Below are 18,452 nucleotides of genomic sequence, written 5' to 3'. Positions count from 1 at the left end.
AAACATCCAAAAGAATCAAATCAAACATGAATCATCTCGTCTAGATAGTTACTATGGCTATTAGCCCAAAAAATAAAAGTACGTTTAAGGAAATCTATAACGTAGAATCTAGAACCAGAGAATGATGGAGAAGCGTATACGGAGCTCAGATCTTTAGTTCTTAGCCTCCTCGACTGATATGAAGCTCCAAAATCAGGTTTAGAAGTCGTATTTCGCGTCAGTCGCCTTCAAAATTCTCCCGATCGCTTCACTTCACCATGACGACTTACAGTTTAAAAGGAGCTTCCCTAAATTTTTGGGGTTTATACGGTTCATGCGAGCTTTAACGTGCACATACTGTATAGATCCATTAAGGGGCCGCCGGACACTTTCTTGTCACATAATCATCAATTAAGGCACGAGCCTTACACATTTGGATGTGCACGGGACCTTACAGGTATGAAACTTGGTCTAGTATATAAACCGATCATGCAAATGAGGGTGTCATGTCCATACTCGCTTTCACTAATCATAAAACTCAATTTGGACTTGAAAACAATTAAATAAACAAAAGGAAGAAAAAAACAAAGAAGTATGTATGTGTCATTGTAATCATCCATTGGCTGGTTTTCACTCTTTGACATAAGTTCGACAACACATATGATAAGGAAGTTATACGTTTTATAGAGCGTCCGCACCATGTATGTTGCAATCTTAATCAAAGAGCATGAGCAACGGGAATAGCAAAAACGGTGGTTTTTGAGCCATGTCTCCTCTTCTCTCCTCTCTATCTTCTCTTTTTTGATCTATTTACAAACGAAGCATCAGAAATGATCCAAAAGCTCTTTATTAATGTCTTTTAAGACCAGTCAATGGTTAAATTAAATTCAAATGTTACTTTCGTGATTTATAAAGTTAATTTATTTATTACTTTTATTTTTTATTTTTTTGGGTTTTCATTCCATGATATTATTATTACATGGCCTAGTTTAAAGTGAACAGGTTGGGTCATAGGCTGCTTGTAAGATGAATTGCGTCCGGTTATATTCTTTTGTCCTGTTGGTTCAGTAGTCCAAGTTTATATGGAGCCTATCACATGGACTATTCCTACCTACCAATAATGCTTTCTTTCTTTAGTCTCTTCCTTTTATCATCAAATTCCAATCCATGGTCACTTCCAAATAGATAAAAATCAACTAGAGAACTTCTATTAACTTTAGTTTTGTAACTTCACAAAATAGACCCGTATTCAAATTAGTTTAATGGTTAAAACTGATTTTGTGTCACAGTCCCCGACCGTGAACACGAATAGTGGTATCGGTGTATTAAATATCTGGTAGCATCAAGATCGTGATTAGAAAATTTTTATCAAAGTATAAAACACCATGACTTTTGTTTTATAAACTAAGACAAAATCTACATTTATGTGTAAAAAGGTTTTATAGGGATAAAACTTAATTTGCAAAATATATTTCTTTATTCTGGTGGTGTGTCACTTATTTAAGCTGGAAGACACCTGTGTATCATTTCTTTGTCTTTAACAAGTCATCTGAAACATGTTTAAAAAATATTTGACTAGTAGGAAATACTAGTGAATACATTTATTTGTAAATGATATATTTTTACAGTTACAACATTAACATGTTTTTACACCTGCCTGCTTACAAAATACCAAAAAGTACTTGTCACTCAACTGTAGCTGTGACTATATATGGCCATATTACGTATTTGCTAACACTTGTCCAATAAGTAACGTGTAATAGTCCATTATGCAAGCATTGTATACAAAACCTCACAATATATACCAGTGGTAACCATCCTGTAAGTCTACAGATACTTGATCACTGTAAAGTAATTAATTAAAAACTTTTAAAAATATTTTGAAAGCATTGGACTATCTGTCATGAGTTTAATAAGTTTAAAAATTATCATGATAATATTGAAAAACCATTTGTTTCACACAAATATGAGTTGTTTAAAAACTCGAATGTCTCACCTTACAAGTTTATTGTTGATGAGCTTCCAGGTATTAAGCACATAATGTAGTACATATATATTGGTATAAATGGAATAGCTTTAACGATCATCACAAGATTGAAAACTTTGCACGATGGCACAAAATCTCACCTTGTTCAGGCGGAGATTTGGATTCGTGTATTAAAGTCTCGATCAATCGGATAACGTATCGTTGCAGCTACTCAAGGTATTATACCGACACTTATACTATAAAGAAAGTCTAATAGAACGAAAGGAAATGACCGAAGAATGAAGGCTAGATCACCTCCCTTTTATAGCTGATTTTAAAATCGGTCACATATTGCGACGACCTAAACATAAGGTCATCGTCTAGCGCGACGACCATATAGGTCTGCCGAGCCAGCACTAGCTATGCCACGTGGTAGACAACATGTCAAAGTGCGTAGCCTCCATGTCGCGTATCGCAATGGGTCATCTAAGTGCCCGTCGCGTAGTGCGATGAACAACAAAATATTCCGAATAACTATAACTCTTCGCGCACTGCGACGAGGCCTAACTCCACCGACGCGTAGCATGATGGGAATAAAAATTTTGTTTTTCACCAAAAATACTAAGGTGCCTCTGAAGCGGCTTACGGCGATGCGAGCGTGCGCCATTGCACATTGCGTCTCTCGCACTTCGACCGTGCTCCCACCCTCGCTAAAACCATTTGAGTGTGTATTGTCATAAAAATAATATTATCATGTGAAATCTCTTTCTTCCTTATAAAGAGCTTACAAAATTTTCTTTAGCAATTTGGGATAAGTTATCATTTCTTATTTATAGTAATGTGGGATAACTTTACTTTCTTAATTTACCAATGTGGGATAAACCTATCTTCTTATTTATTCAAAGTGGGATATTCTCATTTTCTTATTTTATATTTTTCATCATATATTGTAGAATTATTTTTTATCATTTATCTTTTAAATTGTCAAATTTTAATCGAAATTGCGCTTTATAATTAGTTGAAAGTTAGTAAAGATGGAAAAAGGTAAAAACAAAATAAATTAATTTTTTAGCTCCAGTCTTGACTTTTTTTTTGGTAAGTACCAATTCATTGATTTTAAACTCAAATAACATTTGTGCTTCAATATTTCAATATACCATAAAACTGAGTATTTTTTTTTTCTCTTTAATATATAATAAAATTCATCGTATATACACATATATAATTTTTACTTTTTTGTAAAAAATGAGTTTTTTCCAAATCTTGCATACTATGCGCACATTGTAACCGACGTATACCATTCTATGCGATGTGGTAATCTTGTTTAACTTGTTTAAACGTATTGTTTCTATACGGCTAAAAGTTTTACTTCCGATCGATTTTATCAAGGGAGATATCATCAGTACTGAAGCAGTCGGAAAAAGACAAGTTTAATTTGGACAACCTTATAAAAGTTGTTGGTGATACGTCGGCATGGTATTCAGTCAATGATCCCTCAGTAGTCAGTAGTGTTCGTCATTATCGCAAGTGAGATTGCCCTACGATTGTCCTTAATTGACATATTTTTGTCGAAACCTTCCAACGGCAAATGTTGTGATACTCATTTGTTTTGTTGTGATACAATTGTGATTAATTACCTTGGTAACGGAACTGATAGGTAGGCAGTGTTGCAAAAATCCCGACTAGTCACCGATTAATCCCAGATTAATCGCTAGTCTCCACTTCACTGATTAATTTCGGGCTAGTCGGCTAATTAATCGACCAATGGTAAAATCAGGCCAAAATCGACGGTTTCCGGTCAAATTTGGCGGCTTCCGGCAAGATTCCGACCAAAAATAACGGGTATCTGGTGTGATTCCCACCAAAATCGGTCGTTTTCCACGGGATATTTCAGCAAAAACCCGTGGTTTCAAGCGAAATTCCAACCAAAATATGTTTGTGTATGTATAAAACTGAAAACTACATATAAAAATGTGTGCATGTATATATAAAACTGAAAATTACACATTAAAGTCCGATCCGATTAATCCCGATTAATCTCGACTAATCCCGATTAATCGCTAGTCCCCACCCCACCGCTCGACTAGCGACTAGCGATTTTTACAACACTGTAGGTAGGAGTGTCCTGGTTATATTTACTAGATGTACTAATATTCTGCTCTTGTTTCCTGGTCGTTTGGTCAAAACATTTAACATTTTTTTTATGGATGAGATGGAATAAATTTGTTAGGTCAACATTTAACTTTGTAATCCTACTATGCATGCGTTGCTATTACAGGAAAGTCACTATATGACTTAAATAGTTAAATGTTTTTCACCAAAATATATTGTCACATTTCACTTTGAGTTAGAATCGTCATTAAGCTTGGTTTAGTTGACATTCTAGTCTTTGTTATTTGGTAACGACACTTGGCTTTTAAGAAGAAGATCATGATCCAAATTCTGACATGGGTGTAGATAATTTCATGCATTTAGGAGTAGGAAGTGAATAGTTTTTAGTCGTCGGTAAAAAGTATAGTTTGGTTTAGTTCTCCATATATATCATCCCAATATATATCATATTTTACTGTATTTTTCTTCTTCATTTTTTCTTTTTACAAAAAATGCATCTATGTGTACGTGCGTGCATCTTGATTTTGTTTAATCCAATCTTTTGCAATTTAACATTTTGTCAATTTATAAAAAGGCAATCTTCTCTATAGTATTAATATCTTCGGTAAATTAGGTACTCTCCTTTTGCTTACCAAATAACAATAATACCCTTGGAAATTGATTCCATCAATATTGTTTATTAATGTTAATTGCGTGTGTTTAAGGGTAAACTTGGAAATTGATTAATAAATTTTGAATGTGAACATTTGTAATGAGATAAAAAAAATATTCACTTTTAATGGGACGTGGTTGATGAGAAACGTGGTTGATGACTCGTAGAAAAGTTAGCAAATTAGCTTCGTTTGGTAATATATACCCTCAAGTCCTCAACTAAAAGAATAAGTCCGATCGACCTAGTTAGGTTTTGTGGACCGGCGTATTAACTTTTTTTGGACATGTTATCTTAATTGGAAACGTTATGATGTTTGGTCTTTATTTGGTTGTAGCTAAGGACTGCTATAGGGTCCCTATGTGTACTAGATTTATACAACATATGGCTATGAAGAGGGAGATTTCGGGCATCTATTTATTGCTGGATTTGGGTCATCTATGGTTTGAACTAGTAGAGGAGCCACATTGAGTACACAGGTTCTTTTCTCGGTTTTATATACAACATTTAGTGTAGAACTAACAAGCAAACCTATTCTTAATAGGCGAACGAACCTGGTATCATTTAAAAAAAAAAAGCATTCGAACCCACTAATTTATGTATTAGCAAAACAGATAACGGTATACCGAAATTGGTACCGTTGGTACCGAATCGATACCAAGTTTTTGAGTTTTTGGTACCGGTACCGGTATTTCTCAAATTTTGCATTCAATACCGGTACTGAAACGAACATTTCAGTACTGGTTCGGCTCATCCCTACACTGATTATGAAATTTTTAGTTAAAATTTTTTTTAGTAATGAAGATTTCTTTTATAAAATATAAAAAACTTAAAATAAACTATAAAAATTAATAACAAACAATATAAATTGGCCAATAATAACCCGCATATATATAATAAAAAAAATTCTAAAATAATTAATAGAATTGGTTAATTAACCCAACCCAATTAACATTTTTAAACAGAATACCTAAATAAAAATTAAGTAAAAAAATCAAAAACAAAACAAGACCGGCCAACTAATGTTTCTATATATCAACAAGGAGAGTACGTTCTTCGTCTCATCGCCTTCGCTAGTTCGCTTCAGGGCTTCAACCATCGCCTCACAACCTCAGCGCTCATCTGACGGACTTCAACCATACAACAATGATCGGCCGGCTCTTTCTTTTTATTTAAAATGACTTTGTGCATTTTTGAATGTTAATGATGTACTTTTGTTATGATAGTGATATGACACCTTATTTATCTGACCATATGACGGGCCCGACCCATCCCGGCCCGAAAAATTTGGCGCCGGAAAAGAATCGAGCACTAAAAAATCCCGAATCCATATAAAAAAATCCTGACTCCGCCACTGGTACTTTGAACTCTAAGCAATCATTACATTTGTTTTTTTTTTCTTTTAATTGAACAACAAACACTCCTAATCCTGTGATACTGGAAAAATTAAACCATTTGATCGGGAGTCGAACACATGACCACCCTATGGAGGTAACCCTTAGGGAAAACCTCCATGACTCATTACACCATTAATGTTACCTTTTGAAACTCTTAAAAGATATAAGATAACAATTGTACGTTACACTGATAATTGTTCTGATCACTTCTGAAACTTAGAACATAAGCATTCCTTCACCCAATCTTTAAAAAATAGAACCTCCTGTTTAAATGGTCTTCATTTTGGAACTTAGCTATATCAAAATTTTGGACAGTTTGTTTAATTCCATGCAATTAAGGGAAAAATCAATAATAAACTATAACTCACTTGGATTATGTGTTTAATCTACTCTCTAGTTTACACACACACACTTACTTATAGGTGTTATCTTGAAATGGTGTAGTATAATCAACATCAACAAGAAATTTTCTCAGTTGAATATCGTTATATACATAATAGTACTATAATTTTTTTTTCACAGGGTACAGCCAACCCTGCACCACAAGGGTAGGTCCGTCCTTGTCGACATATGAAAAATCTAACCGTGAATATACACCATCTAGCTGTTAGTCATGTCACAAACACACACACACACACACACATATATACGTGTGTGTGCGCGCGCGCTAAATCTTTGTTGCTTGACAAGATATTAGTTCAGAAGAAGTTGTATGATAACCGGCGTTGTGTAAGAAGTTAAGGGTACTAAACAATATAATATTTCAAGTGAATGTTAACTAAGTCATCTTATATTAGTTCCTAAATTCTCATGTCATGTCTAGAATTCTAGATTATTTTCACTTAGTTTTTATTTTCCAGCCCAGTATAGTATAACTGTTATACATATATATTATTATGGTTATCAACACCTAAAATTGATTAGCTTCTTCTACAAGTTTTCTTCTCCTATATATAATTCATTGTACCTCTTTGTAATACACACCTTGTTAATGAAATCTCTCCCTCTCACCCTACATCTCCTTCTCCTATGCTTTAGCTAATAGGTTGTTGTTTACAACACGTTATCAGCACGAGCTGCTTTTGAAGTTTGGTCACACTCACACATCATAAGGTACGTAGATATTTAACATAATTCTCTCAAACATGATATTAGGAGTCATATAATTTTGGGTTACGTTTGAGATTTGTTTTGTTCTTTTAAATATCTCAAAACTATATGTATTGAGACTACACAATTTTGGTTAAACGAGATTAATACTTATTATTTATAATAATTTTGAATTACAACTTATCAAATTTTTTGGTTTAGATTTCCTAAGATTTAACTGGTATTAAGTCGGTTGGGCTTATTCGGTCAACTGAAATTCTTTTTAAAGCTAACAAGATGTTAATTAGACATGGTTTTCAATTTTGATTTATAGTATGGGCTTGGGGCTACCAGTTCAGCTTGTTCATGAATTCATTCTCATTTATGTAAAAATTATTAATGGTGCAAGTAGCCTATTATATAATGGCGTGTTAACCAAATTAAAAAAAAAGTTTAGTGATTCATTCGATATGATTTTCTGAAACAGCTAGCTTATAAATCTTATATCTTGTTTTCATATAAATAGTTAGTTAACTTTTAAATATATTTGCTTATTATTTGAAAACAATATTGAATCATACGATGTACTCTATGAAAGTGAATATATTTCCATTATAATATTAACAAAAATAATATTAAGATATTATTACCGGTTTTAAGATGTATGAATTCATCAATTTGGAAATTATATAAAATTAAAAGTTTTGGTTTGATAAAGTAGACCTCTTGTCGGAGAAGTTCAAATAATTGTTCAATATTGCTTTTATGATTATTATATGATTATCATAAATACTTATGATAATAACGTGTTTATATATTGTGAAATAATATTTGATATATTGTATTACTTGATTGATATCTTTAACTTAGTCTCAATTTTATAAAAGTTAAAACAATGTAGTTTTCTCTTAAATAATATATTTGATCATTGTATCATGTGTTTTATACTTGGTGATTTTCTTAATGTGATGTCTAATAAATGAGTATTTTTTTATACTACCATCCTTGTTTTAAATAGTTGTTGCACGCATCGAGAGTTTGAAAAAATTTAAAAAATATTAAAATAAAAATTCAAATTGTAAGTTATTATGTAGACTACTATATGATTAGTTAAATATAAAGAAAAAATTGAACATCAAGAAGATGAACTTGAACGGAAATCTGGCAACAATAATAGTTGCTTATCTATTCTTCTGTTACACGCATGTATGTATATCTAAAGTTTGTATACATGGTTAATAAATCAAAAGTTGTTTTAAATATGACTTAGATTAGATATGACACTTTATTGATGTTTCAAAGTATGACAAATATTTATAAGATATATATGTGGTTTATACGCTAGTTGTATAAATATTCATTTAGAACTGATGAAAATTTAATACCTCAATTTTATTGCAACTAGTTGTTAATACATAATATATCTTAATGATATATTATGGTTTATTTATATAAATAGAATTGGAAAGAAAGTTTAAACCAAAAGTAATAGCATATTAGCCATTCTCAATTAAAAGTATATATATGCTTTGATATGAAATTGTGTGGTTTTATCCATTTCCTAAAATGAATGTGACTATATATTGATCGTTGTGATCATTGGCATAATTGAAAAGATTGTAAGGATGATCATATGAGATCGAGCAAGATAAATTTTACATGACTCATTTATGTAATTACTTCTCAATATTTGTTATATGAAGAAAAAATTAATTATGAGAAAAAACCGGATAAGACAAATTTTCATTTGTCAAACCTCAAATATGCCCCTGAAGTAGCGTATCATTAAAACGTATGAAACATTTGAGGTTATTTAGTATCCGTATTTGAGAAAATTATGAATAAATACCATTCCCTAAAGTGAATGTGATAATGTATTGATCATTGCAATCATGAACAAAATTGATAAACTTGTAACGATGATTATATTAGTAATGAGATTGATCATTAAAATTATAATGATGGTCATACTAATAATGAGATCAACCACCACAAGTCACAAAAAGATTGATCATATATGAGAACAAAATGTGGAAATACAAAAGTGAAATCACATGATCGTTTGAAACGATAATGCAATGTTCTTTCATATTATTTATAGTCTTCCATTAAAGAAGCATACTACATATACGATCATAAACCTAAAGTTTATGGATCATGATTATCTAATGGCACGACCGGTTAGACCACACCGAGTCAATGATGTGAAATATATTGAGGAACCAAATTATTCTTCGTAATAATTATACATGTATATTGCTCTCAAGGGAAATCATTTATTTACCGACTGAAAGTGGGCGTGAACCCCTAGATGTTATGGAATTGAGAAAATGATACGCATATCCTAACATGATACCATTTAGTGTTTTGAAAATCGATGCATCGTCTAAATGGATATCAAGATCGCAACTTCATGTTTGCATGATCTATGGCTTAGCTAATAAGATAGCAAGCATATTATTCCATATTGGTATATATATATATTCGGTTATAATAATGAATTTGATTCCCAAGTTAATAATGATCATTGGAAAAGTGTAGAACTTCATAACAGATTATGTTCTTACATAAAATTGTTTATTTAAAGACGATTACTCAACATCTATAATTGATTGCAAAGGCAATTATCATAAGAACAAATGTTCATGTTTGTATTTGAGTACATATGATTTTACATGTCTTGAAAACTAATTCACATCAAGCCAAGAAGTTATGATACTTCCTCTCCATTGTAATTGGTTTTGGTCAGAAACCAAGTATTTCTCATCTAATATTTCGTGTGTGTTATATACTAAAACTAATCCACCACAAGACACAAAGATGAGACCACAAAGGAAGTTGGGAATTCATATCGATATCTATGATTATATTAGAGCCATTAATGAGACATTTATTTTCGGCTCATTATAGTGAATCAACATTCCCAACATCAGGGGAGATATAAAGCAGTTGGAAAACAAATTTAGTTGGAATGAATTATCATTGATCCTCAAACTAAATTATATGAACTAAAAGTTCAAAGGATAATTCATGTATAAAGATTAACGAATCATCTACCAGACGATTCACTGACCAAAAGAGAGTGTCTAACTAGACACCTATACGACTGCTAATGCTCCAATTAATAAATGTCCCAAAAGGACAAACACGTATTGATAATAAGTCTAACGCACGCGTGAAGCGTGGTAGACTGATCGGTTCCAAAGGTAAAATTTCCTCGAAAATTGGAGCAAGTAATGAAGATGGTCAAGTCGAGGTGCAATAAAAAGGTCTCTTAAAAGAGGTTAGACATGATGGTTCTTGAAGAACCTCAGGTACCTGAAAACAAAGAGCTCTCAATAAATTATATTGTATCATGTCTACAAAGATATATGGAATAGAAATAAAGTCGACGTCGCTATACTTATTTATATATATAATTAGCGCTTGAAATGATTATGAGGATCAAGATTCTAAATCTGCCTATAAAAAATGATTGGCCAAAGTGGAAAGACGCAAACAGGGCAGATCTGAATTCTCTAAATAACGGAAAGTTTGTTGGACCAGCAGTACGTACAACTAAAGTTGTAAAATCGGGTCTTGTATATAAGTTATGAAAATTTATCAAGTGATATAAGGAAAACTGATGGCACAAGGATTTTGCAAAGACCCATGATTAAATACGAGGAGACACATTCTCCAATGGTGGAAGCAATGATTTTCCGATAACTAAACAGTCTGGTAATATAAAGAGAGAATTGATATGCGTCCAATAAATATTGTTATTCAGTTGATACTGAAAGTTTACAAGAAAATCTATGAAGGATTTGAGTTATCAAATCATGTAAAGTAAGTTCTCGAAAACACAATGATTGTTGTGTATAGAGTCGTAGTTGAATACGTTACGATTATTGAATATGTTGAACATTAATGAAACTCCTGAAGAGTTTCCTAAGGTAACTGAATACTTGAAAGATTAATTGCTAAATCTTAATGATGTAATTCTTTGCATCAATAAGCACACACATAGAAGAGAATGTACATGATGAGTACAATATCTCAATAAACAAAGAAATTGTACAATATGGATTTTTGATATGTGATACAAAATTGATGTGTTAAATGAGCAAGTTTATGCAACAAAAATCCTAGAAAAGTGAACACACATGCATAATTTGTCAAGTTGGAAAGAAATTCATAATAGATTGGAAAATGCATAGAGTTATGCTTATTGCGTATGGACTAATATAGTCGGATTGAGCATTGTACAATCAATAATTATTTTGATAAGGGGGGGAGATAAGTTGGATGTCATTTGTCATACTTTTATCAAAATTCTACTCTTAAAGGTTTATATAATCACAGTTTACAGTGATGATGTACACATCATCGAGAGAAACTGCAGAACTTTTAGAATGAGAATTTTTGAAATACATTGACACGATGTGATTATTGCTCGACCTGTAGTTTGAGTATATGTGTAATTATATGTGTATCAATCTATCAAAGTCCATCTAAAATGTTGAGACAATTTACCAAAGACAAGATTCATTCTCTGAGTACGTTAAAGGATATCCAACAATGCACTCTATATCATTTCCTATCATAATATGAATCATTATTGGTTCAAAAGTATCATAACTAAATGCATATGCGCATTAATATGCGATGCTAACTATACATGAATTTTATATCTTTTATTTATATTTATCAGCATGTGTCTGGCTAGGAGACATCAGAATGGGTTAATACATATATTATAGGTATGAAATATATGAGCTTTTATTTTACTAACCCATCAAAACAAGTTTGGCTAGTATTGTCGATGCAGAGAAACACAACAGGATCATAGTGTTTACCAGATGAAACAATAGAAGTTTTCACGTGAAGATAATACAACATTATTCAACTTGAGGATTCAAATGTCAAGGGACGGAGAAGCAAATGATTGACTACAAAAATTTTGGGCAACTTTCACAGAAGATCGATATTTATCATTTTAACGGATATATAAATCAGGGGGAGACAATACGCGCTGCACTTTTTTTCCCTTAGCTATGGTTTTGTCCCACTGGGTTTTCCTAGCAAGGTTTTTAATGAGGCAGCATCTCCAAGCGTATTAAGTTGATAACCAAGGGGGAGTGTTATAAATATATATTATTATTATGGTTATCAACACCTAAAATAGATTAGCTTCTTCTACAAGTTTTCCTCTCCTATATATAATTCATTGTACCTCTTTGTAATACACACCTTATTAATGAAATCTCTCCCTCTCACCCTACATCTCCTTCTCCTATGCTTTAGCTAATAGGTTGTTGTTTACAACAATAACCAGTTTATAATTTTTCTATTTTGAAACTAAGCCCAATTACCCCTTGTGAAAAACGTCCAACCCAAAAGGCCTTAACAACTCATGATATTTTAACCAGGACTGTTGAACTACTTATCTGCAACTATTTGTTTTTCATAATAAGGTCGATCATATATTATAATCAAAGCCTATAGTCTCAGCAGCCTAATCCGATATTGGTAAATATATATAATAATATAAGCACTCTATTTACCAGTGTGTGGTAGTGTTTAATCATCAGATAAAAAAACTGGCCTATTTAATTGTATACCATGTATAAGAAATTAGGATCTATGTGCACATGGTTTGTATATATCAATAATTTTTAGTCTAAAAATGTATCACAAGTTTCACATTATTACAGTTTTATTATATGTAATATGCGGAGTTCTCAATCAATAATTTAGAACAGTAATGCAGTTTCCGTCAGGTCATTGATCAAATATAGAAAAACTTTTGAACTATAAATCTCGAGCACTCTGAGAGAGGCGCAGACCGATAAACAAGTTTGTATCCACCTCCTTAATGTTTTCGCTGCGTGCAACCACCTTTGTAAACTGTAGGGATGAAATGCCAACAAGCGGATATAATAATTTAACTAAAAACTATCATTCTTTTTTCTTACTTTGTAATGAAAAAGATATTAGATATAAAATATATTTGTATCACTATATATATTGTTGATTAATAATTTATATTGATAATTATACACAATATGTCACACATTTTTCATTATTTTTAAATTGATGTCCACTCATGATCATGAAACTGATGGTAACTCCGTACCGTATTCACAATTCGATGAATATTGAAGTATATAGGCGGATCTACAATGAAAGCAGGGATATCCTAGGATACTCATCAACTTTCTTGACGAAGTATAAAACTAGTACATTTTTTTCTTCTTATGTGTTTTATGTATTTGGATACCTCTACACAAATATTAGAATGCTCCTAGATCAAAAAAAATAAAATAAAATAAAATAAAATTTGGATACCCATGAATATTTCTTCTAGATCTGGCTAACTAAATGAAGAACCTAAATTGAAAAGTTGGTTTAGTTTCCCGATTGTAATATAATTAATATGGTAATGCCTTGATCACAAAGTTATACTTAGATCTATAAATATAGTGCTTAATTTGCTAGAGGCTTTGGAAGTGTGATTGTGTAAAAAATTATTGTAACGAGTTTTTGAGTTATTTTTTTCTTGAAATAATAAAGTGTTTATCAATCCTGTGCCTTGAGAAATCTTGGTTGGTTGTCGACAATATTCCTCCCTCGTTTATGTGACGACATAACTAATATATTCTCCCTTTATCGCTATAAAATGCAACAAAAATACCTTTGGTTATTACAGAAAAGAAGTACCTTTTGGCCTAAACTTGTTTTCTCTTGCCATAATCTGGCATTTTCTTCCAAGTGGCATCTTTCCTGAACATGAAAATGGTGTAAAAGGAAGAATATATTGATTTCTAGAGAGCTAAGCTAGCACAATGCTAACCTTTGCTTTTAAGTTTTCAATTTGTTCTTTAAATAAAGTAGCCTGAAATCAACCAAACAAACTACGTTAATGGAACCGAAACTTATTGATGGAACGTTAACGAACATACTATATGCACCTTTTTTGCCCAAACGAATCTCAACGCATGTTCCAGCTTACTACCTAACTCGCTTATTTCGTCCAATGAACATGATACCAAGTCTTGTCCCAGAAAATTCCTATTCATGACAACCAATTTTAATATGATCAAAAGTCCCTATAAAATGAGTAAAGTAATACTAAATCAGGAACCGTTTTGAAGCTTCAAGTTGCTGTATTTCATGTTGAATTCTGGCTGCATCTTGGTGCTTCAATTGCTGCAAAATGATGATTTTTTCGCTTTTGAAGTTTTTGAGTGATGATGGCATACACACAAAGTATCCTAGTTGTGTTTAGAATCTTAACCTGAGTGTATACTTCAGTTTCCGGTTTGCAGTTATCATCAATTGTAACATATTCACGGTACTTCTGTATTATCTTCTGCATGCTGCAATCTCATAATGCAAATATGATTGTTACTTTGGTACAAGTTATCTATGCTCGATTTGCTATACGTACTTTGTTTCAAGCTACATGTTTCTCTGGTAGTGATTATAAACTACCTGTTTAGACTTTTTTTTTAAATTTATAAAATCCCAACCTTTGGCTCAGCTTGTTTATTAATTGTTAAAATCTCAAGCTCTCGGGCTCCCTTGCAGCTTGGATGTTTTGACCTGAAGTTTTTTTGATGACTGACTTTCATTTTTGCAGTATAATTTTCAGATATGGTGCAGTATTTTTCAAGAAAATCACTTAAGTACCGACGGGGAAAGATTTTGTAGATATGGTACTCAGTCGAACACAAAGGCAGACACCTACGGTCGTTCACAAGGGCTATGCAATCAATCGCATTCGGCAGGTTTACATGCGAAAAGTGAAATTCACACAGACCATTTTTCACGAAAAGCTTACCACCATCATTCAAGATTTCCCGAGGCTTGATGACATTCATCCTTTCTACGGTGATCTTCTTCACATTCTTTACAACAAAGATCATTACAACCTCGTCCTTGATCAAATCAACACCGCAAGAAATCTTGTTTCCAAAATCACAAAAGATTATGTGAAGTTGTTGAAATATGGTGACTCGCTTTATAGGTGCAAAGCTTTGAAAGTTGCTGCTCTTGGTCGTATGTGTACTGTCACCAAAAGAATCGGTCCAAGTTTGGCATATCTTGACCAAATCAGACAACGCATTGCGAGACTTCCTTCTATTGACCCCAACACGAGAACAATATTGATATGCGGGTATCCAAATGTTGGTAAAAGCTCGTTTATTAACAAGGTTACAAGAGCCGATGTTGATGTGCAGCCGTATGCTTTCACAACAAAGTCTTTATTTGTTGGTCATACTGATTATAAGTACCTGAGGTATCAAGTGATTGATACACCAGGGATTTTGGATAGACCGTTTGAAGACCGTAACATTATTGAAATGTGTAGTATAACTGCGTTAGTACATCTAGGGGCTACTGTTTTGTTTTTTCTTGATATTTCTGGTTCGTGTGGATACACGATTGCTCAACAAGCAGCACTCTTTCACAGTATCAAGTCTTTGTTTAATGAACAAGCCTCTGATTATTGTTTGCAACAAGACTGATTTGCAGTCAGAATGTTTTTTGGTTTATTATTGTCAAGGAACCGAGTTATGATTTTGTTATTTGAGATATTTTATGACTTGTTACTTATCATATTTATCGCTAACATTATTGTGTTAATTATCTTTATCATTATTGTTTTCACTGTTATATCTCTCGTTACAAAAGGATCGATCTGATTTTTAGTTACTCAACACACATAACATATAACTCAACAATATTGTTTCGAATCTTTGAATTCTTTCATGGTATTAAAGCAATAATGTTCTATGGATCAAATAACTCTCCTTTCTTTGTTTGATTTATTTTTCTTTTTACAAATCAACCACAATCTAGAAACCGACACAAAACTTAAACGCAATCAGAAGAATAATCTGAACGAAGTGAATACAGAAGAATATGAATATGAATATGAAGCACAACTGGCTTGAGGGGGGCGCCGGCCTGAACACCCCGGGTCTAATTTTTTTTTTCCAAAAAAAATGTGTTTATAATGTTTAAACCTAGTTACTAAATTTATTTTAAACCCATTTTTATAAAAACAAAATTTGCCCAACCCAAATCATTTCCAATAAGCGCATTTAAAATTTTTAATTGTTTAAATCTAACAAAAGACCCTCACTTAAAACCCAATTTTTTTCGCTCTTTCGGCCCAAAACATGTTAATGATTCTTGGAGACGGTCCTGAGATGAAGAGAGGACCGCCGACCCCGAATCACATATATAAACAAGTTTCATACAAAGTTGACATTGTTATTGTATGTTGATATTAAACCCGATGAGGAAGTGACGTACACCTTATATATAATACATGTTAATACTAAATAACTTTTTAGATTCCGTTTGAAAGCACTAGTGGATTTAATTCTAGAGGTCAAGTAAATCATCGAGATCCTTATTGAGTGCAAAAGGGAATATAAAATAAAGTTTATACCGCCAGAATTAATGAGTACCATTGAGAACAATTCATCAAAAGTTGATATAACTCAATATTACTAATGGATCAAGAATGGATGCATGGTACAACTTAAGAAGTAGATATTATGATCGACGAATTAATGAGTGAACATCGACTTGAGTACATAACATAAAATATTTGGTCTTGTCTGTGGGAACAACTTTCCATGGACTATGCCTTAGCAATCCATAAGGTTCCAGGCCAATGGTTAGGGGTTACGGGTCTTGAATTCGGCTACGGCTAGATTGGCATAGTTGTTTACTATATGCTCATATCATTATTGTTTTTATTTTAAAATATATTGAGTTCTAATGATTTTAAAATAAATTGAATTGTAATAATTTAATATATACTTCAATAGTGGATAATAATTCCTACTTACGAGTTCATCATTAATTCTACTTGCCTATTCAACATGGATTTACACTTGATCTAGATTTGATTTTTATTCGATTTTGCTTAAATAAAATGTAATTTTTTCTGTTTAGTTCATAATCATTTATGTGAGCAAAGCTTGAGAGGAAATTAAGTTAAATCTATAAAACTATGTGAGCTAGGTTTGAGCTATATCTCAACAAACAAAACAAGGCTTAAAAATCTAAAATAACAAAGAAATGATTAGATTGTCAACAAATATACCAAACACAACTAGAAAGAATGTTTTTAATGACATTGTTATTGACGAGTATGGCATGTCCTTGAACGATCTCGTTCATGTAAGCACATCATGTTGTCCAAATATATCCGTTACATTACTTCCTCATTTGTGTAGCTTATCCTGTAATTGGGATATAAACAAATATTATTACGCAAATAGTAATCATCAGAATATTAAAATCATTATATTAGTTGAACTTCTAATTGAAGTCAGTTGACCTCATAAAGTTAGTATATACTTGGTCAGCGTGTATAAAATAGTTCACATAAACTAATTTACCAAAAAACAAAGCATAAACTGATCTGCACACGCGCGAGCTGTATTGCACCTGCGTGCGCAAGCTGACCAACACAGGCGGGCTAGCCTGACCTGAATCTAATGTGTAAGATTAGTTGCACAATTTGCTAACAATTTGTTTGAGACTGCAAGGCAATATTATTTTTTCCTTAAAAACTCTTTAAACAAGAACAAGGCATGCTGCTAAAATCTTTGTTTGAGCCGATATCTCAAACAAAGCTAGTTTACTTCTCAAGATGATTATTGCATCATACTAGTTACTGCCATATAATAAATGCATAACTAAAGAACAATATAAAATGAATTAACAATTTAACAAACTGCACAAAGCTTTTATTAAAAATCTGACTAACCAAATGCAAAAAATCGAGATTTTTGAACAAAACAAACATGGGAAACTTCCACCTTCCCTGTGCTGGAAACACAAAACCATTCCACCTCTATCATAACAGATAACAACATATGCGACAAACATAAACTATAAAAGTAAAAGCATAAAATAAAGCAAACCATTATTGACGGTTTTTGATAATCGAATACTGAAACATGACCGTTGAAAATAAAAACTGAACCAAACCAAACCGTTACTAACGGTTTGGTTTCATGGTTTGGACTAGTTATGCATCTATAAAAACACATAGTATATTTTGTTGATTAAAATAATCGGCCATCACAAACGAAAAAATATTTGTAAACCAAAATTGATAGTTTTAGTTAGCCATTAATCTTGATGCTTCATCACCAATATAATATCAGTTAAACTTGTAGATGCCAATCAAGATAAAGATTACCAAGCTCTTGAAATATATTAGTATAAGCTGTTGAAATAGAAGCAA

General features: G+C 32.2%; 2 protein-coding genes across 2 annotated transcripts; one reads left to right on the top strand and one right to left on the bottom strand.

The window, feature by feature from the left end:
- Positions 1 to 12,843: 12,843 nt before the first annotated feature.
- Positions 12,844 to 14,557, bottom strand: LOC143626652 (MADS-box protein AGL42-like). The gene is made up of 6 exons (XM_077096659.1): positions 14,472 to 14,557; positions 14,319 to 14,383; positions 14,146 to 14,245; positions 14,028 to 14,069; positions 13,895 to 13,957; positions 12,844 to 13,081 (listed from the first exon to the last, which is right to left on the bottom strand). The coding sequence occupies exons 1-6, from the start codon at positions 14,550 to 14,552 to the stop codon at positions 12,986 to 12,988; spliced, it is 447 nt and encodes a 148-aa protein (XP_076952774.1). The 5' UTR covers positions 14,553 to 14,557; the 3' UTR covers positions 12,844 to 12,985.
- A 332-nt stretch (positions 14,558 to 14,889) lies between these two features.
- On the top strand, positions 14,890 to 15,705 carry LOC143625512 (nucleolar GTP-binding protein 1-like). Its single transcript, XM_077095833.1, has one exon. It carries the CDS (start codon positions 14,890 to 14,892, stop codon positions 15,703 to 15,705), a length of 816 nt encoding a protein of 271 aa, XP_076951948.1.
- The last annotated feature ends 2,747 nt before the right edge of the window (positions 15,706 to 18,452 follow it).

This window comes from Bidens hawaiensis, unplaced genomic scaffold (genome assembly GCF_021521415.1).
Source record: "Bidens hawaiensis isolate Kalapana, Puna unplaced genomic scaffold, B.hawaiensis_p1.1 tig00000458_1, whole genome shotgun sequence".
NCBI lineage: Eukaryota > Viridiplantae > Streptophyta > Magnoliopsida > Asterales > Asteraceae > Bidens > Bidens hawaiensis.
This window is presented reverse-complemented; position numbering and strand designations above follow the sequence as displayed.